The sequence below is a fragment of the Podarcis raffonei genome, chromosome 14 (genome assembly GCF_027172205.1).
Source record: "Podarcis raffonei isolate rPodRaf1 chromosome 14, rPodRaf1.pri, whole genome shotgun sequence".
Lineage (NCBI taxonomy): Eukaryota > Metazoa > Chordata > Lepidosauria > Squamata > Lacertidae > Podarcis > Podarcis raffonei.
Genome location: NC_070615.1, coordinates 51,261,703 through 51,284,684, shown reverse-complemented (window position 1 = coordinate 51,284,684; position 22,982 = coordinate 51,261,703). Strand labels below are relative to the sequence as shown.

General features: G+C 47.8%; 1 protein-coding gene across 1 annotated transcript; it reads right to left on the bottom strand.

Annotated features, from left to right (window-relative positions):
- Positions 1-733: 733 nt before the first annotated feature.
- LOC128401653 (cytochrome P450 3A24-like) lies at positions 734-22,250 on the bottom strand. The gene is made up of 13 exons (XM_053364961.1): positions 21,999-22,250; positions 19,472-19,565; positions 18,310-18,362; positions 17,441-17,540; positions 16,270-16,383; positions 14,594-14,682; positions 13,267-13,415; positions 11,655-11,782; positions 11,472-11,550; positions 9,373-9,533; positions 6,975-7,201; positions 5,148-5,310; positions 734-1,999 (listed from the first exon to the last, which is right to left on the bottom strand). The coding sequence occupies exons 1-13, from the start codon at positions 22,073-22,075 to the stop codon at positions 1,904-1,906; spliced, it is 1,530 nt and encodes a 509-aa protein (XP_053220936.1). The 5' UTR covers positions 22,076-22,250; the 3' UTR covers positions 734-1,903.
- Between the last annotated feature and the right edge of the window lie 732 nt (positions 22,251-22,982).

Here is a 22,982-nt window from a genome sequence, read left to right as displayed (position 1 = left end):
AGTGTGCCCTGGCCCTTGAAGTCCAGGTCACTGATTTACATCGGAGCTCGGGCCAATGGATGGAAACAGCACAGTTGGGGCTTGCCTGCTGGCCACCCGGCCCTATGCATGTAGACACAAGGCACCCCTAGCGATGCTCAGTGTCAGAGACCAGACTGAGGATTACAGCTCCAAAGAGGAATGGTGGGAACCTTCCCCTCTTCCTGCTCCTGACCAGGATCCTGAAGCTGCCCAGGAACAGTGGAGCACTATAGGTTTAGAGAATTGGTTTGCAGAGGGGCATAGTTCGGAAAACAACAGCTGGGCAGAGCCGAGTGGGGAACAGCTAGAAGAAGCAGAACAGGAAGAGAGAGAGAGATAATGGACTCCGCTTCACTTGACACTGTCCAGCCTATCTCTCCAAAGGCAAGGACAGCTGATAAGGTTGCTACGCAGAAGGTTCAGTGCTTGCGAGATCAGGTTGCAAGAAGGGGGAAGTGATGAAGATAACTTGGGGAGGGGGAGTAGGAGTGAAGCACCTTTATTCAGAGAAAGGCTGCGTTGTTCTTTTGCTTTGATCATTAAACATTCTTAAACTAGTAAGAGACTCTAACTGCTTTGTTCCGCTAATACACAGTCAATGGGGGTGGGGAGCAATTCTCCGAAGTCTGACACTCAGGGACCCAGCACATGTCACACACCCTGGGCACACTGACCTCAAGATCCATCCTTCGCTCAGCCACAGGCACCAAAAGAACTGTTGCAAACCATAGATTTATTTATGTTATATATGTACTGTATATCTATGCATATCAATGAATAGAAGGCCTCTGGGTGGCACAGAAAACTGAACAGTCCAGCAGCAGACATAATGCATCACCAAAAATCCACATTCAAAAATGTGCTGCCACACTGGAAATTGGCAAAGGTGTGCAACAATAAAATCTAAAGCTCTGACGTCTAAGAGAAAAGCGGAGTTTTAAGGTGGCACAGAAAGGTCAGTGGTGTTGGGGCCTGGCAGATCGATCTACGGAAAGAGTTCTGCACACACAGGGGGCCAACACCAAGAAGGTCCTGTCTCTGAGAGTCATCTGGATGTCTCCCCTCACCTCCAAAAGCATGAGCACCCAAGTTGAAGACCTCTGCCCCAAAGATCTTGGCAACATACGGGAGGTAAGTACAGAATACAGTGCTTCGCCTTGGGGAGTGGGGAATGGGTCTTCCTGTTTGGGTCACAGAGGTAGGGGAGATGATGGGGAATTTAGTGGAGTGGAGCTGGGGAAAAGGGAGAGGGGGATTTTCTGGCTCAGAGGTGTAAATGTGGGAGAACCACAAAGTGCCTCAGTTGGACGCTACCAAAACATTGCAAACCTCAGCCCTGGGCAGCAAAGTTGCACAGGAGGCTAGAGGGTGCCTTTCACTGATGGGTGGGGATCCACTACAAGGTCACAGCCTGATTTAAAGTGGGTCCCAACTGCAACATGGCCACCATTCAAATACATGATTAAAATAACCTTAAGGAATGCGTCGTGCAAATCCATGTTTAGGTTAAAATGGGATCTCAGGTCTGAAAACACTGACATCTACTGCTACAGTACATATTGCAATTTCTTTCTTGCCATGATTTTAAATTATGAAACCTTGACCTTTGGCCAAGAAGCAGCATATATAACCCCCAAACTTCTAAAATCTACAGATAAGGTCATAAAAATTGCATACATCTTCAGTCTTCACTGCTGCTTACCACATAAGCTTAAGTAAACAGAGAGTTATCAGGTCAGTAAAACTCTGTGAAATAAAAGGCACAATTTCCTCTGCGCAGTTCTGTCAATGCAAGTCGCTAGTCCTCAGTGAGGTGAAGGCAACACAGTGTGGAAAGAGGGAGGTAGCGCCTGTCTCTGCCTCTTTGCTGTGTCCCCTTCCTTTATTCCTCCGGAGAAGCAACGGCTCTGGGGACCAGCTTCAGAATGTTGGGCTTTTTCGGTTTCATGAACCCTTTGCTGTCCAGTTCCATGGGGATCTTTGTCATCAAAAGAAAGCAAAAATGAGCAGTAAGTGGGATGGAGCAGGGAAGATTCAGCAGAAGTAACTGCAAAGTTTACGCACAGCTCATGCTGCATGAGAAGAGCCTGATGAATCAGACCAATGGGGGCTCATCTCAGACAGCATCCTGTTCTCACCACAGCCATTCAGATGCCTGTGGGAAACCAGGATGCAGGATCTTGCTGGTTTCCAGCAACATATTCAGAAGCATCACTTCCTCTGACTCTGGAGGCAGGACATAGCCATTGTGCCTAACAGCTGTCAATAGCCTTCTCCTCCTCCGTGAAAAGCCATCCAAGATGGTGGCCGTCACTGCAGGAGGGAGTTCCACAGTTTAACTCTGTGCTGCATAAACAAGGACTTTATCTGTCCCGAACCTTCCGGCACTCAGCTTGATTAAATGTCTATGACAGGGGTCAGCAAACTTTTTCAGCAGGGGGCCGGTCCACTGTCCCTCAGACCTTGTGGGGGGGGCAGACTATATTTTGAAGGGCGGGTGAACAAATTCCTATGCCCCACAAATAACCCAGAGATGCATTTTAAATAAAAGGACACATTCATGTAAAAACATGCTGATTCCTGGACCGTCTGTGGGCCAGATTTAGAAGGTGATTGGGCCGGATCCGGCCCCTGGGCCTTAGGTCGCCTACCCATGGTCTACGAGTTCTAGTCTTAAGAGAGAGGAAGAAAAACTTTTCTCCATGCCAGGCATAATTTTAAAAACTTCTATCATCTTGCCTCGAACTCATCTTTACTCCAAACGAAAAAGCCCTAACTGCTGCAGACTTTCTTCGTCAAAAATTTACTCCACCCTCCCGATCATTTCTGTGGTGCCGTTCTAAACCTTTGCCAACCTCCTTTCTGAGGCGAGGCAACCAGAACTGGACACAGTATTCCAAATATGGCTGTATCAAACGCTACGGCCATTGCTGGACCAGGAAAGCCTGGCCACAGAAGCGCATGAATTGCGCCCGTTCCTCGAGATGTCTGAGTTGGCCACAAGGACACAGGCCTTAATGGCATCCTGTTTGGATTACGGTAACGCTCTCTGTCAGTTTGCATTTCTTAGTACAGAAAGTATTGATCTGATGTCTAGATATCTTTCCTATTCTACTTAGCTGAAGAGTGTTCTGGAAGGTTTCTTTCTATGTGAAAGAAGCAGGCAGAAGGTTTCCGATGTTTAGCCTACTCCTGGGAAGCTGAGTACAGCTGGTTTAAACTGGTTCTGCTATCCTTTCTGTCAAGGTCATGCTGACTATAATAGTCAGGCCAGGAGGAGCCTGAGTTTCACTCACTTTCTCTTTCTATCTCTTTGTTCAGGTGTGGTGGTCTGTATGCTATAGTGTTAAGGTTTAGACTTATTATAAGTTACTGTGAAGTTTAAGTTAAGTCTGCTGCAACTGGACTTCTTACAGACTGTGCCAATCCTGAAAGTATTGGATTTGTGACCATGATGCTCATTCGCTTTCAGTATCAGTAAAGCTCTGCTGGATGAGATACAATTGCCTCTGGTCTATTTTTGGGGAACTTTGCAACGTATTTTAAGTTTTCCTCCACACATGACACTCTCTACATGGGGCTGCCTTTCGAAAGTGCTCAGGAACATCAGCTTTGAATAACGGATAACTCAGTTGGTTAGAGCATGATGTTGATAACGCCACGGTTGCAGGTTCAATCCTCCTATGGGACAGCTGCACATCCCTGCATGGGGGGCGGGGCTGGACTAGATGATGTTGAGGGTCCCTTCCAACTCTATGGATTCAACAGTGCTGCTTATGACTTATATAGAACCCTACACAGCTTAAGTCCAAGTGATCTGAAAAACTGCACTCCCTCATACAAATCTACTTGGGCTCTGAGATCTTTGGGGGTGGCCTTTCTCTTGGTCCTGCCACCCTCACAGGTGGGGACGCAGAAGAGGGCCTTCTTGGGGTTGGCTGCTCCCAAGCAACTTCGTGTGGGATGTGATACATAAGTAGCAGTCAAGTACAACATTCCTTGTTTTCCTAGAGTGGACATGCGGGGGAATGTTTGGTCCAGCCAGTCGAAAACTTCCTGTTTCCTCCTGGCTGGGACATACATCCTTTGCATGTGACTAGAGGTGGGCGTGACCTTACCTGTCCAGGTAACTAAAGGACAAGGCACGCTGCACTCTCTCTCTCTTTTGACTTCCTCCATTGTTGGAGCAGCTTTTTAGCTAGAGATGCTCTGTTGGCTTCCAGCCAACAGAGGACACTGGGGTTATCCCCATATGGGATAGATCCACATGTATATACTTTGTAACTAAGTCTGCCTTCAGGGATCCAACTGTGAACTGATGTGAGTAAACAACTTTTATATACTTTACACAAGATTGTGGTGTGTTTATTCTTTTAAGAGGGATCTAAGGGAACTTACCAGGAACCTAATAGCGAGAGGCTTACACAAGCCTGCAACCAGTTATCCACTGTGTATTTAAAAGGGGAATGTGAAACTCTGCTAAGTAAAGGAACTTGCTAGTGCAAATTAGGAAGGATATTAATAAACAATATATCCTCTCCTACCTCCCTGAACATTCCCAAACTTCAGACTCCTTTCCTCAAGAAGCTAGACTAGCTCCCTCCTTGCTGTCCTTCTGCCAGCATGTGAAGTCTTTCTTGTTCCAACAGCCATTTGGGAACTGACTTTTTTTAAGGAAATGGCAGAGGCTGTGCTGTTTTTATTGTAATTATGTGTATGTTTTAATATATCTTTATATAGCTGGATTTAATTCTATTAATGCTTTAAAAAAAAAAAATTGGGTTTCCCCTCCCAATGTTTCTTCGCTGTTCCTATTTTATCTGCAAAATGCCTTGAGCCCTTGTCAGGGGGAAAAAGCAGGCTAAAAATAAATATAATAATAATTGGTTACTTCAGGGACGGATTTATCCAGAAGCTGCCATGAGTGCAGAATGCCGCAGCGTGATTGAGACCTTGTCAGCACATCACACCTGTGCTCAGAGACAGGTGTGATTCCTCTGGCCCAGGAATGAGGTGTGGAGGGGGAAATAAAATGTACACCGCCATCTGGTTTTAGCAAGCAATTCAGTGCTAATAGAGCAGTTGGCCTTGCGTTAAGGCGAAATGGACAGAATGCTGCGGCTTACCGGAGTCTCTTTGCAGGGACGGAAGGAAAATCGTTGCAGCAAGACCACCACCGCCACTTTCAAGACCAGGAGGGCAAAGCGCATTCCTATGCAGTTCCGTGGACCCGCACCGAAGGGCAGGAAGACGTACGGGTCAATGGCTTCCCTGTTCTCTTTACTGAACCTGTTTCCAGATCGGAAAAGAGAGACATGTGAGGTGAGGAAGGATACTGGAAGCAAAACACACCGAATGTTCCTCCACTGCTGGGCGAGACAAGTGACCCCATCTGGGGCTTGAGAATCAAATTATGGAGGGAATTTAATTGGCCAAGCTATGGATCAGGGGTCAGGAAAGTTTTTGTGGCTTGGGCTGGTACACGGTCCCGCAGATGCCGTGGTGGGCCGGAGTGCGTGTGCACACACATGCGCAAATGCTATTTCTGATGCTCCTTCCGGCGCGGAGCTGTGCGCAGCTTCCCATTGGCTGTAGGAACTTCCAGCAGCCAATGGGAAGCTGGCCAGCATCGCGGGAGGCAGTCCCCGCTCTGCTCTGTGATGGTTTAGCGCGGTGCACAGGGGCTGACTGAGCGTGGGTCAGGAGTCCCTGAGCAGGCGGTGGGGGTCCATGGGCCAGTTAAACAGGCATGTTCTTCAAAGCAGTTGCTGCAGCTGTGAGTTTGCTGGTTGAAAACTGCTATCGCTGCCCAGGGTCGATTTATTCCTTAAGGGAAAACATATTTCGTTATTACATTGATCTTGCCCATTTCCTGCAAAAAGCTTGAGGTGGTGTACAACCTCCAACTGGGTTGTAACCAGTCATTATGCATACCTTTGAATAGATCCCATCAAAATGAATGGAGGTGGCTAAGGTTGCATACATACTGTAGCTTTAAAACACTCTGAAACACAGTTTCCCTGCAAAGAATTCTGGGCAATGTAGTTTCCCCTTCCAAGAGTTGCAGTTCCCAGCAGCCCTTAGCAAACTGCTGTACCCAGAATACTTTGAACGGGAGAATCTGCTTCGAATGTGCTTCAAAGACACGGTATACATGCAGCCTCAGCTCCAGCAGCAATGAAGGAAGGCAGAAATTAGAGATTCAAGAAATGCTATGAAAATAGGATTCTCTTTCTTGATAATAAGATATTACTAATTCAGCTTAGATACTAGAGATGAATGGGGAGAAAGGATGAAAGTTGGGGAAAGATGCTTATAGCACAATTAAACACTTTGGTTGGATTAAATGTCACTTATTAGTTAGGTTTTGATATGGCAGCTAAGCACTTTCTATCTGGATTGTATCTTGCTTATTAATCAGATTTTCACGCTCAGCTCATTTGAAACCACCAGGAAAATATAATTTAATCTTCTTTTCTGTATTGCAAGTATGTTGTGGACATGTAAACCTTTTCAGTGATGTAAATGCAAAATATGGACAAATTATTTTCCCATTATCAATAGGAATTAAATCATTCCCCCCAAAAACATTGGAAGAAGTATATCAATTTTTGGCTTTCATTTTCTGCAAGCATTTTCATGGCTTGGCACCAGCTGCCCTATAGCTCTTCTTTTAACCGCTGGGTATAAAACCAGGCCAATCTTTCAGTCGCTGGAACCATCTAGGTGTCATTTTCCCCAATACAGTTAATTAAATTCCATGCACAGTTTATGGGTGTAGGTTATAAAAAGTCCCCGCATGGCAGCGCAGACAGTGGATGTCAAACAATGATAAATGCATTGTGTAGGTGCTGTAATAATCACACCCGCTCTTGGGTTTCCTGCTCCTGTCGCCAGGATTTCTTATTAGCTGCTTTTGGGAGAAGGAAGAGTCTCCTTCCTTGCAAACGCACCTTTCGGGTCTGAACTCCTCCGGTTCCGGCCAGTGTTCCGGGTCACGGTGCAAGACAAAGGCAGGGATCATGATCGCTGTTCCTTTGGGGATCGTCACTCCGTTGATCTCCACGGTGTTTTTGCAGACCCTTTCGATCCGCCCTCCCGGAGGATAAAGCCGAAGCGTTTCGTTCACCACCATGTCCAGATACTCCAACTGAAGGACGGCTTCGTAGGTGGGAGTGGCCTGCAAAAGAGGGAAATAAAACATCAGGAACCTAAGGCCAATGGCCCATCTGGTCTAGTATCAGATGGGTGGGGTATAAATAAATTATCATCATCATCATCTTCTTCATCACAGTGGCTGACCAGATGCCCCTGGGAAAGCAACAAGCAGAATGATGAGCTCAAGAGTCGTCTTCCTTCTCATGGTTTCCTGCAACTGGTTTTCAGAAGCATTGCTGCCTCTGACTGTGGAGGAAGAGAAGAGCCGTCATGGCTGGTAGCCATTGGTAGCTGTCAGGGACATGACTGAATTGAATGCGTGGGAAGAGTCTGTTGGGATGTGTCCAAGGAAACGGGGGCAATTTGCAGGCCCCCAGCTGGCTCCAGCCCACCGGCCGGTAGCTGGGCAATCTCCGGTCCTTGGCACAGTGACCCGCAGCTTCAGAACTCTTCAGAAGCTGGAGCACGCTCTAATCAGCAAATAACTCTTCACAACAGAAGGGCAGAAAGAGGCATATGTAAAGCATATTTACAAGCAGTTTATTCAGGACAAAGGAAAAACATAACTTCTCCCTTTCACGTCCAAGCAAGCAGCTAAAGCAAAAGCTATACACAAAACGGAAGTTCCCAGCAAGCAGTGCTAGACTGTAAACAGGCGTGTGACACACAACAATCATGCCTGTTCCTTTTAAGGTGGAACGGAATATCCTAACAGAGTCAAGCTCTGGAGATGTAGGATTGCCAGTACAGAGAGGGCCAAAGTCTGACTCTGGAGATGAAAGAATGAAGGAGGGGGTTAGCTCGCCCCCCCTTTCACCAAGAGTTCCCAGACACAGACAGTTCGCAGACAGGGGGAGGGGAAGAGATAGACGGCATTAAGGGGGTTGCTATGCAACCAGCAGAGAAACAGCGTTCAGAGGGCTCTTGTTATGGGGGGGGGTTTCCCACCCACCTTCTCACCAAACCAGAAGAGCTGAAAGGGTTAAAATACAACAGAAGTACAATAGAGGACAGACTGGACTTTGGCGCCTTTCGTGCTGTGACGGGGCAGAGCCTCAGAGTGACTGACTTGTTGCTAAGAGCGGCAGGCTCGGAACCGCGCTCTCGATGTGATTTGTAAATAAACATGCCATAAAACTGCCAGAGACTCATTAATTCTTATCAGGGCTTGATTGCCTGCCTGAGATCACTGCAGTAGCCTTCTCCTCCTCCATGAATTAGAAAAACTACTGGATGAGGCATAATGGTACACTCCCCACCAGTGCCACCCACGGACTGCCTGGCCTGGCTGAAAGGGAGGGAGGGGAAGCAGAACCCAGTTGATGCCCAGCCATTTTCCATGAATTCCATCCCTCCAAATTTCTGGCCCTGATGAAAAATAAAATCCATGTTTGATAAACAAATATAACCCCCCTCCCAAATTTATACTATTTGGTTTGTACACAAATACTTTGCTTTGTTTTTTTCTGGTCGAGAACTCCCAGACCCCTAATTTTACAGCTTTCTTAGATGAGTCCGCTGGGAAAGGTAGTATTATTTAGCAAACATATATTTATTAAGGGCAGGATTCAGGTATATTAAGCTCCAGCCTTCAGATCTGCAGTTCCTATTTGCCCCCTTAATAAATTTCACCAGATTTTATTGCTTTGTTTGCTTTGCTTTGCTTTCCCAGTTCACCTGTGATCTCTTTATACCAAGAGGCAGAATGCGTTTCCCCCTCTTGAACCTGTCCACCTTTGTCCAGAATGGCAGCCATGCATGCCCAACACAAATCGTGGTGGCAGTTCCAGTATCTCCATTCTTGTCAATTAACACTACTGCAATCCTGCTCAATTACTGGCAATTAGGATGAAAACTGCCAGTGAAATCTATCTGATGGCTTCAACATCTTTGTTTCCCCCACATTCCACTTCTGGCATCTCAACCTTCTAGACCAGAGGTGAGGAACCCAAGGGATTCCAAATGTTGTTGGACTACAACTCCCATGATCCATCACCACTGGCCATGCTGGCTGGGGTGATGGGATCTGGAGTCCACCAGCTTTCCCACCTGCCACCATGCTTTTGAGGCTGTCCCACGAGCCACCAGGAGACAGGTTTCTCCATGTTTGCCTATGTCCCTCCAAGCCAAAGCATTTATCATCAGACGGACCTGATGAGCATCATCCTTGGAGACCAAAACAGATGCTCTTACCTGGTTGGGAAGAGCCTCATCGATCTCCTCCTGCAGCTTCTGCTGCACATCTGGGTGGGTGGCCAGGCAGTAGGACAAGAAGCTGAGAGTGGTGCTAGTGGTCTCGTAACCAGCAAAAATAAATACAATGGCCTGGGCCATAATCTCTCTGTCCGTCAGAGCTGCAGAAGAAAGCAAACAAGGAGGGAAAACACAACTTCATCTCAACTCTACAAACAAGCTGTCAGTAAAAATCGGGGTGGGATCAACAGTCTTACTATTCATGATGTGGTACTTGTCTCAAAATCACTTGTGGCCTCATTTCAATCCATTTCAAAATACATCTACTCCTACTTCTCCAGTCCCAAAGGCACAATATGCACCCATCATCCACCCCCCATGTCTTATAACTATCCCTCCTAGTTGTTGTTTAGCTAACTAGTTAGCTAAACGACATATAGTCCTGACAGGCTATAAGGACTGCTGCTGCGGCTACTACCCAGGAGGACTTCCCTGCTCAGCGCCTGAGGGCCCTAGTTCTGCCACTCAACACCTGGCCTGGGCTTGATGGGCTCTATAAAGGACTGCTGCCACTGCTGCTGCTGGGCAGAGAGGGCTCCGTTTTGTTTTGTTCTTGTTTTTTGTTTAAATTGCTGCTATTTTTTACCTATGTCATTTTAAACTGTGATATTAATGCTGTATTCTTAGTTTTAGATTTTGATTTATGTGGAAATTGTTTCCCATTTGGTTGTGCATTTTTTTGATGCGGTTTATTTATTGTTTATAATTTTTGTAATTACCATATTTTTCGCTCTATAAGATGCACTTTCCCCCTCCTAAAAGGTAAGGGGAAATGTGTGTGCATCCTATGGAGCGAATGCAGGCTGTGCAGCTATCGCTGAAGCCAGGAGAGCAAGAGGGATCGGTGCGCAGTGATCACGCTTGCTGTCCTGGCTTCTAGCTTAGCCTCTTCCGGGCAGGGGGAGCCTTCATCCTGCTGCCTGGGAGAGGTTGCGTGCAGCTATCCCAGAAGCCAGAACAGCAAGAGGCTATCCCAGAAGCTAGGTCCCTCATGCTGTTCTGGCTTCTGGGCTTCAAAATATTTTTTTTCTTGTGTTCCTCCTCCAAAACATAGGTGCGTCTTATGGTCTGATGCGTCTTAAAGTAAAGGTAAAGGAACCCCTGACCATTAGGTCCAGTTGTGACTGACTCTGGGGTTGCGACGCTCATCTCGCTTTATTGGCCAAGGGATCCGGCGTACAGCTTCCGGGTCATGTGGCCAGCATGACTAAGCCGCTTCTGGCGAACCAGAGCAGCGCACGGAAACGCCGTTTACCTTCCCGTCAGAGCAGTACCTAGTTATCTACTTGCACTTTGATGTGTTTTTGAACTGCTAGGTTGGCAGGAGCAGGGACCGAGCAACGGGAGTTCACCCCGTTGTGGGGATTCGAACCACCAACCTTCTGATCAGCAAGTCCTAGGCTCTGTGGTTTAACCCACAGCGCCACCCGCGTGCGTCTTATAGAGCAAAAAATACAGCATGTAAATCTTATTATGCTGTAAGCCGCCTTGAGCATTTTTTTTTAACTGTGGAAAGACGGCATACAAATAATAATAAAAATGATGATGAAAGTGTGAAGCATCGTATTCTCAGCTCCCAAGCAGTCTTCCTAAATCCAGTTGCGTATCACAAAGGGTCAGGTCCCTTAGGGGTCGCCCTTTGGCAGCTTCCCAAAGCCCAGCACAATTCAGGCTGCATAACCTTTTTAGCCTCCCTGGAGCCAAGGCAAAGAGAAACCAGGTTGTGCTTAGGTTTGCTCTGTTAGTATGCATGTAGGCAATGGCACTTCTAATCCCTTCTGAAACCTAGCAATCCCTGCTACCAGGAAATACACAACAAATGGTTTTAAAGTGAACATTCAGGTTTTCACCTTGAATGAACTTCAGCAGAGATAGTTCACTCGCTTTTTCTAGGCGTTGGCCAGAAATGTCAAGGATCTCTGTAAAGGTGGAATCCCAAAACAGGGAGTACAGCCCTGATATGTCAGACCAAAGAAAACACCCTTCAAGCCGTAGCACAAAACACAGCCACTGTTTGGAGGTGCCACCTGTCTATTTACCTTTATAAGAACTTGTTTCATTGGAGACGTTGCCTGAGATCTGGGAGTCCACCATGAGCTGCAGAAAGTCAACTCTGTCCTGCGAGGGAACAGAGACAGAGGCAAGGGTTAGCAGGAGAGAACGGAGTGTCAATCACACACCTGACCTTTCACATGCAATGTTCAGGAAGGGGCCATAATGACCTTGTGCTGGTTCTTTTGACGGTCCTTCTTGATTTTTGTGACAGCATTAGTAAAGAACTCGAGGAAGGCAGTAGATGACAGGGTAAAGTTTAGTTTATTCAGCAGCGGTGTGAGGAACGGGAAGACGACTGGAAGAGAGAAAAACAGAACAGCGTTTTGGGAGGATACAACGAAGCAGCAGTCTAATAAGAACACGCAGTCATGGAATCTTGCCAAGCTCTTCTTGAGAGACAGAAAAGCTAGGAATATGATGGACCAAAGTTGCCTCTCTCTTTGCTTCTTCAAGAGACAGAACTCCTTTCCCCGGAGATCTTTAGGTAGAGGATGAAACCTGGACAGTTCAGGTAGAGAGCCTGAGACCTGGAAACCACATGGCAAAGTTATCTGTGCAAATACCCTTTCCATGCAGTTTCAGCCCTGCAAACCTAAACTCTTTATAAGCACACATTATAGATAATAATAATAATACATTTTTATTTATACCCCGCCCTTCCTGGTTCAAAAACCGGGCTCAGGGCGGCTAACAACAAATTTAGAACACTTAATTGTAAAAGCAGCATAAAATACAGTATAAGAACATGAACAACAATAAAATTCAAAATTCAGAAATCAGTTTAGGGGAAATAAGCATTAGATAATCCCCAGGGCTAGCTGGCTGAATTGGTCCTACTTGGGCCAGCATGGAGGCCAGGGGAGAATTAGCTGTGGTGTCTCAGAGCGGGTGATCTTCATAAAAGGGGAGGGGTAGGGAAGAGAAGGGAAATAAAAGATCAGGCTGAATTCAAATTAAAGGCCGGGCGGAATAGCTCTGTCTTACAGAAAGGAGGTTAAATGCTGTAGGGCCCAAGTCTCATGGGACAGAGCATTCCACCAGGTCAGAGCCATCACTGAAAAGGCCCTGGCCCTGGTGGAGGATAGTCTGACTTCCTTAGGGTCCAGGACCTCTAAACTATGGTTATTCATGGACCTTAAGGTCCTCTGCGGGGCATACCCCCGCCCTAAGCCACAAAGGGCTTTAAAGGTCAAGACCAGCACCTTGAACCTGACCCTATACAGTGGTGCCTCGCAAGACGAAATTAATTCGTTCTGCGAGTTTTTTCGTCTTGCGAATTTTTCGTCTTGCGAAGCACGGAACTGCACCTCTTCAAGCAATGTGCCCGGTTTTAAGAAAAAGGAAACAAATTCGCAAGACGTTTTCGTCTTGCGAAGCAAGCCCATAGGGAAATTCGTCTTGCGAAGCAACTCTAAAAACGAAAAACTCTTTCGTCTTGCGAGTTTTTCGTCTTACGAGGCATTCGTCTTGCGAGGTACCACTGTACTCTACCGGGAGCCAGTGCAACTAGATCCAGGAAGATACAAGCACATTAGTTTTCTGCATTTACTGCTGCAACAATAAATCCTAGCCCTGCTTCTCGAAGTAGCCTTCTGGCTTTTGCCTGACTTCTGCATCACTTGAATTTAGCCTACTGTGACCATTGCTTGGTTCCTTGTTCCCACTAAATGCAAGAGATCCCCCAGAATCCTACCCCTGAAGGTATGCGGTGCACCAGCTGAAAAAGGTCCTCTCCCCAACCTCTCTGCCTGCCCACTTTAGCAGACAAGTGTCTCTTACCTATCAGAATCAGCAATGGACTCAGAAAACTGAACTTGAGGAACTTCTTGATGTTCTTGACGAAAGGATCGTTGGGGTTGTTCATGGAATCGATGTCAACGCTGAAGGAGGTGCTGGTCACAACGTCCATGCTGTAGGCGCCAAAGATACTGTGGGAAAGGGAAGAGGTGAAGAAACACGCATGAAATGTGATGGCTGTGGGTCACATGAAGTTCTCCCAGAGAAGACCCTCAGCAGAAAGAAACACACAATGAATCTTGCAAGGACTTTAAACTCAGCTACGTGATCTGCATGAGCTCAGGCCTTCATGGCCTGTGAGTCAGCTCTGTTTATTGGATACATCTCAAGCCTGTACAAGACTTCATCTAAAAATTACATGTTTATTTTTAAAATTCCATACTGGTGGGGGGAAATCGTACATCATTAACTTTCTTCATTATGCTGTTTCTGTTTAATAGGTTTGTTAAATGCAATTATGACTTCCCATGGATTTCTTTTCATAGTAAAATGTGTCAATTAAAACATATTTAGCAACCACATACTTAATATTTCAAAACATACACTTAAAAAAATTAAATAAAGAACAATGCTCCGCTGCAATATCATCGTACTCATTCCTTCCTGGGTCTAAAAACAGCACAAGCTGAACTGGAGGCTAACTTTTTGTTTGCATTACTTCCCCACGATGTGTCTATATATTCTAAGAATATATATAACTTTTTCTTTGAATTATTTTCTCTAGATTTTTTTCCTATAGAAATTTGTTTCGTTTTTTACATGGGAGGCGTATTCAATCATGTATTCCAAAGACTCATAGAACTGTAGAGCTGGAAGGGATCCTGATGATCTTATAGCCTGACACCTGCAATGCAGGAACACGCAGCTTTTCCATACGGGGATCAAACTCCTGCTAAACTCTGCAGTGAGACACTCCAGAAAACGCTCAACCTTGTAATTCTGCAAAATGTGTCAATACAGTGGTACCTCTGGTTGCGAACGGGATCCGTTCTGGAGCCCCGTTCGCAACCTGAAAGGAACGCAACCCATGTCTGCATGTCTGCGCATGTGTGGGTCGTGATTCGCCGCTTCTGCACATGTGCATGACATAATTTTGCATGTCTGCGCATGTGCAAGTGGCAAAACCCGGAAGCAACCCTTTCCGGTACTTCCGGGTCGCCACGGGACACAACCTGAAAAAACGTATCATGAAGCAAACGTAACAAGAGGCATGACTGTTCTCAGAATTCCTCCTGGAAGTTTCCTGGAATTCATTTCGGTTCTAAAATGGGCTCCTTTCCCCCCATAAGCCCCCCAAGAAATAACTCACTCTTTCATGTCCATGGGTTCATCGTTGTCTGATTTCTTTTGGGCGTTCTTTGCCAGCATTCCTCCATATCTGTTGATGATGGGGAGCATCTGGAAATGCAGAGAAAAACTTGAATGGCGGCAGAGACCCCATTAAAATGGAGCCATAGAACAAGCAGCAGTTTGGATTGGCCACTTGCAACCTGCTTCACAATGTCAAGGGACTGGCCCTGGAGAAGACACCCACAAGGAACGGGAGAGGTTTTCTTCTGGGGGTGCATTCTCAAGCTCACTGTGCTGTGCCCGGGGGTTAACCCGAGGAACATGGTCCCGAATCCAAGGATTCCACAAGGAGTCAGTCCAACTGGGCCAAGGCAGAAAACCAGGCTAGGTCAGGCACAGGGTCTAAGGAAGGTTCCAGGAAGCAGCAACGTTGCTCCCGCAACCTGCAGCAGGGTCCGGCAGCCTTTTATCTCTGACGAGGTAACAGCCAGTCCTGATCCCCCGGTGACTCACCTCCCTGTCTCTCCTGAAGGCAAGCATTCTTCCTGCAAGTACTCAGGTCTCTCCTTCTCTCAGACCTGAGTCTCTGAAGCTCCGGAGACGTCGGTGGGTTACTAGACCCAGAGGCCGCCTCAGCCTCCCCTGACCCAACCGGTAGTGGAGCAGCTGTAAGTGATGGCCCAGCTGGAGGCAACGAGGTCATCCCCGCATCAGGCCCCTGACTCGGCCCAGCTGGCGCTTGTTGCAGGGGAACCTGTGCAGACTGGGGCTCTTCAGAATCAGGCCCCAGACTCGGTTCAGATGCCGCCTGAGGCAGAGGATCCGGTGTGGACCGAGACTCCTCTGGTTCCGAGTCTGAGCCTGAGTCCCAGGCCATCACACTCACCCAAGTTGGGTTCATTTTGTTCAAATCAGTCAAAAGTTCAACTCACCCCACTCAATCCTTGGGTGTACCCTCACATATTTCAACCCACATAAGAGGCACTCCAGTGCCCCCCCCAAATCCCTCGAAGGGAGTGGCCTAATCACAATCCTGAGCCCCCTTCAGGCTTGAGCTCCAGCAATCCTGGATTTGAAGTTCTCTGGCTGCCATGGCATGGTCAGCAACTCCTGGTTCTGCTCACTCCCTTCATGGTCCTGCCCTGAGAAGGTGACACCCAGGGCAGGTAGGGCTCTCAGGGAGCGAGGAGGACAGGGGTCCCCGCCCTCTCTCATTCCTTGCTCCTTACCATCCAGGCTAGCAATCCTAGGGTCAACAATTATGGACCCCAGAACAGAAGAAGAGCCTGTTGGATCAGGCCAGTGGCTCACCTAGTCCAGCATCCGGTCCTCACAGTGGCCGACCAAATGCCTGTAGGAATCTGGCAAGCAGGATTCGAACACAAGAATGCTCCCTGCTCCCATGGCTTCCAGCAGCTGGCATTTGGAAGCAGCCCCCAAAACATAACCCAGAATCCTTTGCAACACACGTAACTTCCCTTGCAGACAAGGCGGTGGGAAAACAGTTTCTGGAGGGCAGGGAAACTCATTACGACCGTGGGCAGGATTCCTGCATGGCAGGGAGTTGGAATAAAATCAGGGGTGGCCAAATCCCAAGAGACTGCGATCTACTCACAGAGTTAAAGACTGGCAGTGATCTACCCAAATTCCTCTTAGGCAACATGGCATCAGAGATGGGTTGATCTGAGGACTTACTTCCTTCAGCCTCCCGCTGGTGAAGGTGGGCGAGAGGACGGTGCGAATCCGCTTCCATTGCTCATCTGGGACTGTGATTATTGAGGTGTCCAGTTCTCCATTCAAACCAAAGTCCTAAGCAGTCCAAGAAATCAATACTGGGAGTGAGTTGCAGCTGTCACCACCAAACACACTCTCTCTTTTTTTGTACAAATGTAGAGACTGACTGCATTTGAACAAAGTGCCAAGCCATGGTTTGTTTGAACTAACCAAGATCCACCTCACAGATGGGGGAGGGAAACATGGTTTACTTCCCCAAAGCTTGGTTTGTTCCCCATCCTCCACCCCAACACTTCACCCCCTGTTTGATATCTCCCTAAACCATCATGACACCCAAGAATTGGCACTGCCTCACTGCATCACCTGAACTCTGGCTGACTGTGCAAGCTGGAAAGGAAAATATTTTTGGGGAATCTGGCTGGCTTCCCCATCTCTTTGCCACACGCCTGCCAAATGCACTCTTTACGTAAGAACTTCTTAATGCTTTCCTGCCACCTTGAATGGGGCAACAGACTTCTGCCAGCTTATCTTTTCCTTTTATGAGAAGCAGATATGAGTGTGTAGTTTGAAAGGTCAGCACTATTCCCCCCCTGAAAAGATAATTATAGCACTGCAAGTAGGTTTAGCAAGTAGGGTGGCCAGCTATCAGTGGATCAGAGCTTGGTCAGAAAGGATGGTCCCTTTAAATTCCCCCCACTTCTCACAAAACAGTCACAGCGCGGGAAAGAGCTTCCTTCAGAAAAAGCCCCATTGAGAATTGCTCAGTCATGGGAGTGGTTTTGTTTTCTAGATGCTCATAGCTCACATCTCTATACCTTGGCAAACGTCTGGCCTGGGGTGGCAAAATACACCACCGTTAAGGGAGGATGTTGGGTTTGGACATAAACAGCAAACCATAGTTCAAGCAAGCCACAGTTTGTAACCCAACATCAAACCATGGCTTGACATCAGGGTTTGCCAAACCATGGTAAATTTGCTCTGCTGACTTTTGATGCCTGAGCAAGCCACAGTTCGGCTGAGCAAAGCACGGCGTCACATTCTGTGAGATCCAGGCTGTTGTCTAAGTTTTAAAAAGAATTCAAAATCCATCACCATCTCTCTTGACAGAGACAGTTCCCCAGCAGATACCTACCCGACGGTTGGTGAAATGGGTGTAGAATTCTTTCACCAGGATGGTTTTGATCATGACAGGATCCAGAATAGCCATCATGGGCTGCCGGCCGTCAAAAATTCTAATTGCCCAGAAAGAAGAAGAAGAAGAATCTTTGTAATTCTTGCTTGGCTGCAACAATTGGTTTGTGGCAAGAAGCTAGGAACAATGAACCCTGGAGCTGGTTCCTAAAAACCATCTAGGCTGACACCGTTAGATGCAGGAAATCCAGAGATCTACAGCATTCACAGCAGGTGGCTGTGCAACTGGGAGAGTCCACCACCCTAACAGGTAATCAGGATTCATTTTTGGTGTCAGATTGGGACTCTCTACCTAACCTCCAGCTGCAATGGTGGAAAACCTGTGGCTCTCCAGGTGTCATTGGACTCCAGCTCCCATCAGCCATAGTCAGCATGCCTGATGGCCAGGGATGATGGGACTTGTAGTCCAAGCAGCCCCTGGAGGGCTACACTTCCTCCAGCCCTGCCTTTTAGCCAACACTTGGAATGATTACCTGTTAAAACCTCAGAAGTCAAGAGCCAGAGGAATAAAATGACCAGCTGTTGGTGACAAATGCTACTCTGACGATGAGCAAAACCTGGACAATAAATTCTACCAGAAAATATTTGCGGAGCAAACTATGCTTAGTGTATCATGCACACCTTCTCAATCTGTATCATTGGCACAGTATGCAAAATGTGGGTTGCCTGAGCACAGGATTGTATTCTTATTCTATAGCAGCAAGGAACACTTTCCACTTGGGCCACAATTTGCAGGCAGCAACAGGCACACCTGCCCTCTCCAGTGACCAACCTCCCCACACGCCCGGTTCTGTTTTGCGGGACACTCACCCCCAGATTTTGCCATACTTCTGAAAACACTCCAGGTCAAAATCCAGAATCCCCTGCAGAGATAAAAACAGTTGTCAGAGAAACAGGCATCTCCAGTCAGTGTAGCTGTGCTGTCATAAGGGCAAGGCAGACTTGGGGGCTGTAAAGAACTTTGCTTTGTCTCAGAAGCAGCCCAAACACACCCAAACACACCACAGGAATATGATTCATCCTCCTCATCTGTTCACACCACAACATGACTGCTAGAATACACTTGGGAAATAGCTTGTTTGAAAACACCCATATCATCTCCTATATGTAGACATAGTCAACACGGACAGCCAGAACTGAATGCTGGTCTTGGGTTGCGGAGACCTGAGTTTGAGTCCCTGCTTAGCCTTGAGTACTCCCTAGGTACTACCTTAAGGACAAGGTGAAATAAAACTTGAAGGAAGGGTGGGACATAAATGTGGCAGAGAAGGAAGCTTGTATGTTGTGCAGGTTGGTTGACACAAAGTAAAAGGGTGTAGTTTTTTAATACATAAAATTTCTGTGTGGATGCTATTGGCCCAGAGATGGAAAGATGATAAAGTCCTGACAAGAGAAGAATGGCAGATTAAGTTGATGGATTATGTTGAAATGGCAAAAAATGACCAGAAGAATCAGAAATCAGGAATACTAAAATTTTAATAAGGAAGAGGGGAAATCTATAATCTATCATAAAAATCATTGTAAACCGTTAAAATTGTTCATAGGATTGGAGTAATACTTGTAGTTTAATGGTGAATTTTTGATTTAATGGAGATGTAAAAGATTTGGGTTATTGTAGAAGATGCAGGAGGAAATGGAATCTTGTTTTTAGGATGAAGGTCGGATATGTGATTGCAAAACTTTAATTTGATAAACCATCTACACTTGCTCACACACACACACACACAAAATCACAACACACATTTAACAAAACAATTCAAAAAAGCAATTCTGAGGGTAAATCTCAAAATGTCCCATGGTATTAAAAGTTTTTCGTTTGTCTCCAAAAGGACCAGTACAGAACATCGGGAGTCACATACAAGTTACAGACTCCCTGCCCCACCCAAAGTCACCTGCTCTCCCTCCCCCCCCCCCCGAATCCTTTGATTACCTCCCAGGGCAACTGTCACAAGACTGGCTGCAGAATACTCACTTTCCGGTATTCGAGAAAGGTCCCGATGAAGGGCAGAGGCCTTGGACCAGGAATTCCCAGCTTCTTAAAGAAATTGTATGGCCAGATCCCATAGCTGGAAAGACAAGCAGTGAGAGATAAGTCAATGAGAAAAGTGGTTTGAAAAACAATATATTCCAGTCCACCTGGCCTTGCAGTTATCCGCTCGCCCAGAAGCCACAGGCAACCAGGAATTCCCTGCAGGTGAACGAATGAGCAGCCTGGCCGAGGATGGACGGGTGGCTGTCTCCATCTTCTTCCAGCCCACCTGGCTTCCATGCTAGCCAGTGAAGAACAAAACTGCAAGCAGGATTTGTGCACAAGAGGCCTCAAATTTCAGAGGCATCCTGTGCGACATCAAATTTGGGCGCCCCCTGCCTCTTGCCTTCCATTCTAAATAATAGTTGCAGCGTCCCCAAGGCTCGACGCCCAGTGTGACTGAACTAGACACTCTCCTCTAAATGCACCTTGGTTCCAGGGAGGCCTGGGAGAGAGCCCTACCTAAAATCCTGCAGAACTGCTGTTAGTCAGGGCAGACACTATTGAGCTAGGTGGCCCAGTAGATCTGACTAAGTACTTTCCTATGTTCCTATGATCCTGGCAAAGGGGAGGCAGAGTGAGCCTTCAACCTCCTGGCCAGACTACATTGCCAGTTTTAGAAACTCAGAAATACAGTGGTACCTCAGGTTAAGAACTTAATTCGTTCTGGAGGTCTGTTCTTAACCTGAAACAATTCTTAACCTGAAGCACCACATTAGCTGATGAGGCCTCCCACTGCTGCCGCGTGATTTCTGTTCTCATCCTGAAGCAAAGTTCTTAAGGTACTATTTCTGGGTTAGCAAAGTCTGTAACCTGAAGCATCTGTAACATGAAGCGTCTGCAACCCGAGGTACCACTGTATAAGCTAATTGCCAAATAGCACTTGGAAACCAAGGTTACAGGCACCACAACAGAACGTCTAAGCACCATTTATTATTATTATTATTTATTAAACATTTCAGTTCCATATACCTATAAGCTGACTGGGTGACCTTGGGCCTGTCACAGCCTCTTAGCCCACCTCACAGGGCTGTTGTAGCGCTTAACTGAGGAGTAGAGCTCAACCATGTACTCCTTGGAGAAAAAGGTGGAAAATCAATGCAACAAATGAGCTCCTCTGCTGCCCTGCTTAAGGAGGCCAGGGGCCAGCCAGGTGGAAATGTCAGCTGCCAACCTGGCGTCCAGAAATCTCCACGTGGTTTCAAATTGGACCCACACCAGTCACGAAATACACCGGGCATTTCGAACACTGTAGATTTTACATTTTTATTTATTTATTTATTTTGCTAGCCTAAGAAGCTGGTTGCTTGCTGGTGGGCTGTGGTGGCACCAGGGCAGGGCTTGGGGGTGGGTGTCCGGGGCCCCACTTTTGCAGACTCTCACTTTTGACCCTTGCACCTTGGAGCTGCAGCAGGCGTCGCCTCCATCAGGCACAGCCTGGGACGGAGATTAGATTAGAGCCAACATGAATGACCTCTGGAGGCTACAGACTCAGCAGAAATTCATCAGGTAGCACTTTCCCTGCCACAGAGCCGGGAGAAGCTTCTCCTACAGAACAGCTGCCTGCCTCGTGCAGATGGGGAGCCCTTTGTAAACATGTGGAGGAGGGTTACAGATAGGTAGCCGTGTTGGTCTGCCATAGTCAAAACAAAATCCCCCCCCCCTTCCAGTAGCACCTTAAAGACCAACTAAGTTAGTTCTTGGTATGAGCTTTCGTGTGCATGCACACTTCTTCAGGAAGGTATCTGAAGAAGTGTGCATGCACACGAAAGCTCATACCAAGAACTAACTTAGTTGGTCTTTAAGGTGCTACTGGAAGGAAAAAAAATTTTTGTTTTGAATGTGGAGGAGGAAGAGAGATCCCTCTGCTCTCTGCAGCGACCCTGGAAAAGTACCAGAGCTGCTCGCCTCTTCCTTCCCAGCAAACAGCAGCTTGGCAGAACGGCACCTTTGAAACGCAGGAAGTTGCCACAGACCAAAGTCAGAGCACACAGTCTAGAAGTGTCGGCACTGACCGGCAGCATTCCAGGCAGGGCTTTCTCCCAGCCCCGTCTGGAGAGGCCACGGGGAACTGAGCCTTGGGGCCTTCTGCCTGCAAAGCAGGTGCCCTTACGCCTGAACTACTACAGCCTTTCTCTCCAAAAGCCAAGTTCCCAGTCCTCAGGATCTGAACAAAGGGCTGATTTCGACTTCTGCCGAGTGAGGCCATTGCTCCGTCCAGCTCCGCGCTGTCCCCGCTCAGCGGCCCTAGGAGCTCTCCAGGGTTTCAGAAAAGGCGTCTGGCCCAAGTCTTCCCCGGAGAGGCTCCAGGGGCTTAAACCCGGAGCCCTTCTGCGGGCGAGGCAGCGCTTCCCCGAGCATCTCGCCAGCCCTTTCCTTCCTGGCATCCCGCAGCAGCAGGTTCCGCCGATCGCGGAGAAACAACCGCCGCCCGCCCGTGCGCGCTCCCTGTTCTCTGAGTTGAACTCACAGTCCCAGAAGGACCAAGAAGACGAGAAGCAGCACCCAGGTTTCCGCGGAAAGGCTGGGCAGGAAGAAGAAGCCCATCCTGCGGCCAGGAGGGTGCCACGACCAGCAACTGTGCTCTTTCGTTCCCGAGGCCGAGGAGGAGGAAGACGCTTGCTTTTGCCGAGAGTCAGCCTCCGAGGCGCAGTTTTGCTTTTACTTGGCCGTCACGTCACGTGAAGCCCGGAGAGGCGGGTGGTGGCTCTCCCCCTTGCGTAACACACACTCTCTCTCTGTTTCCTGGTGGCTCCCAGCCCAAAAAATTGCGCTGGGTAGTTTCGTTTTGCAGCATCAGCATCACATCCTGTTGCGTCCTGGGTCCTCAGCAACCCGGAGCGTCAACTTGCAAAGCAGGAGGCGCCGTGGGCGCAACTGACAGGGTCTCTGCAAAGCGGAACTGTTGGCATCAGGAGTGCCAGCTCGCGACCGTGTGTGCCCGAGGTCGTGGATGCCATGTAGCGTGCATGGCCCTGGCACTGAAATTTGTGGGTGCCCGGCCCCTTCATGAGGGATTTTCCTTTTTTTCTTTTATTTCAAAACAAAAAAAAAATATTACAAACATTCTGGTAGGGGAAAAATGGTGGTCACATCATGATAGCCGATTGGCACCATGTACAGCAGACACCCCCGAACTCGGCCCTCCAGATGTTTTGGGACTACAAACCCCATCATCCCTGACCACTGGTCCTGTTAGCTAGGGATGATGGGAGTCTGGGTTCCGATAAAGGTGTTTTTGCATTTATATTCTAACTTTTTCTCCAAGGAGCTCAAGGTGGTGTAAACTTAATTCCGACCCAGTGGCGTAGTGTGGGGGGTGCAGGGGGGCCCGGCCGCACCGGGCGCAACATCTGGGGTTATCGCAAATCCACGGGTTAGGGGGCGCAAATCCACGGGTTAGGGGGCGCAAATTACTTGCCTTGCCCCGGGTGCTGACAACCCACGCTACGCC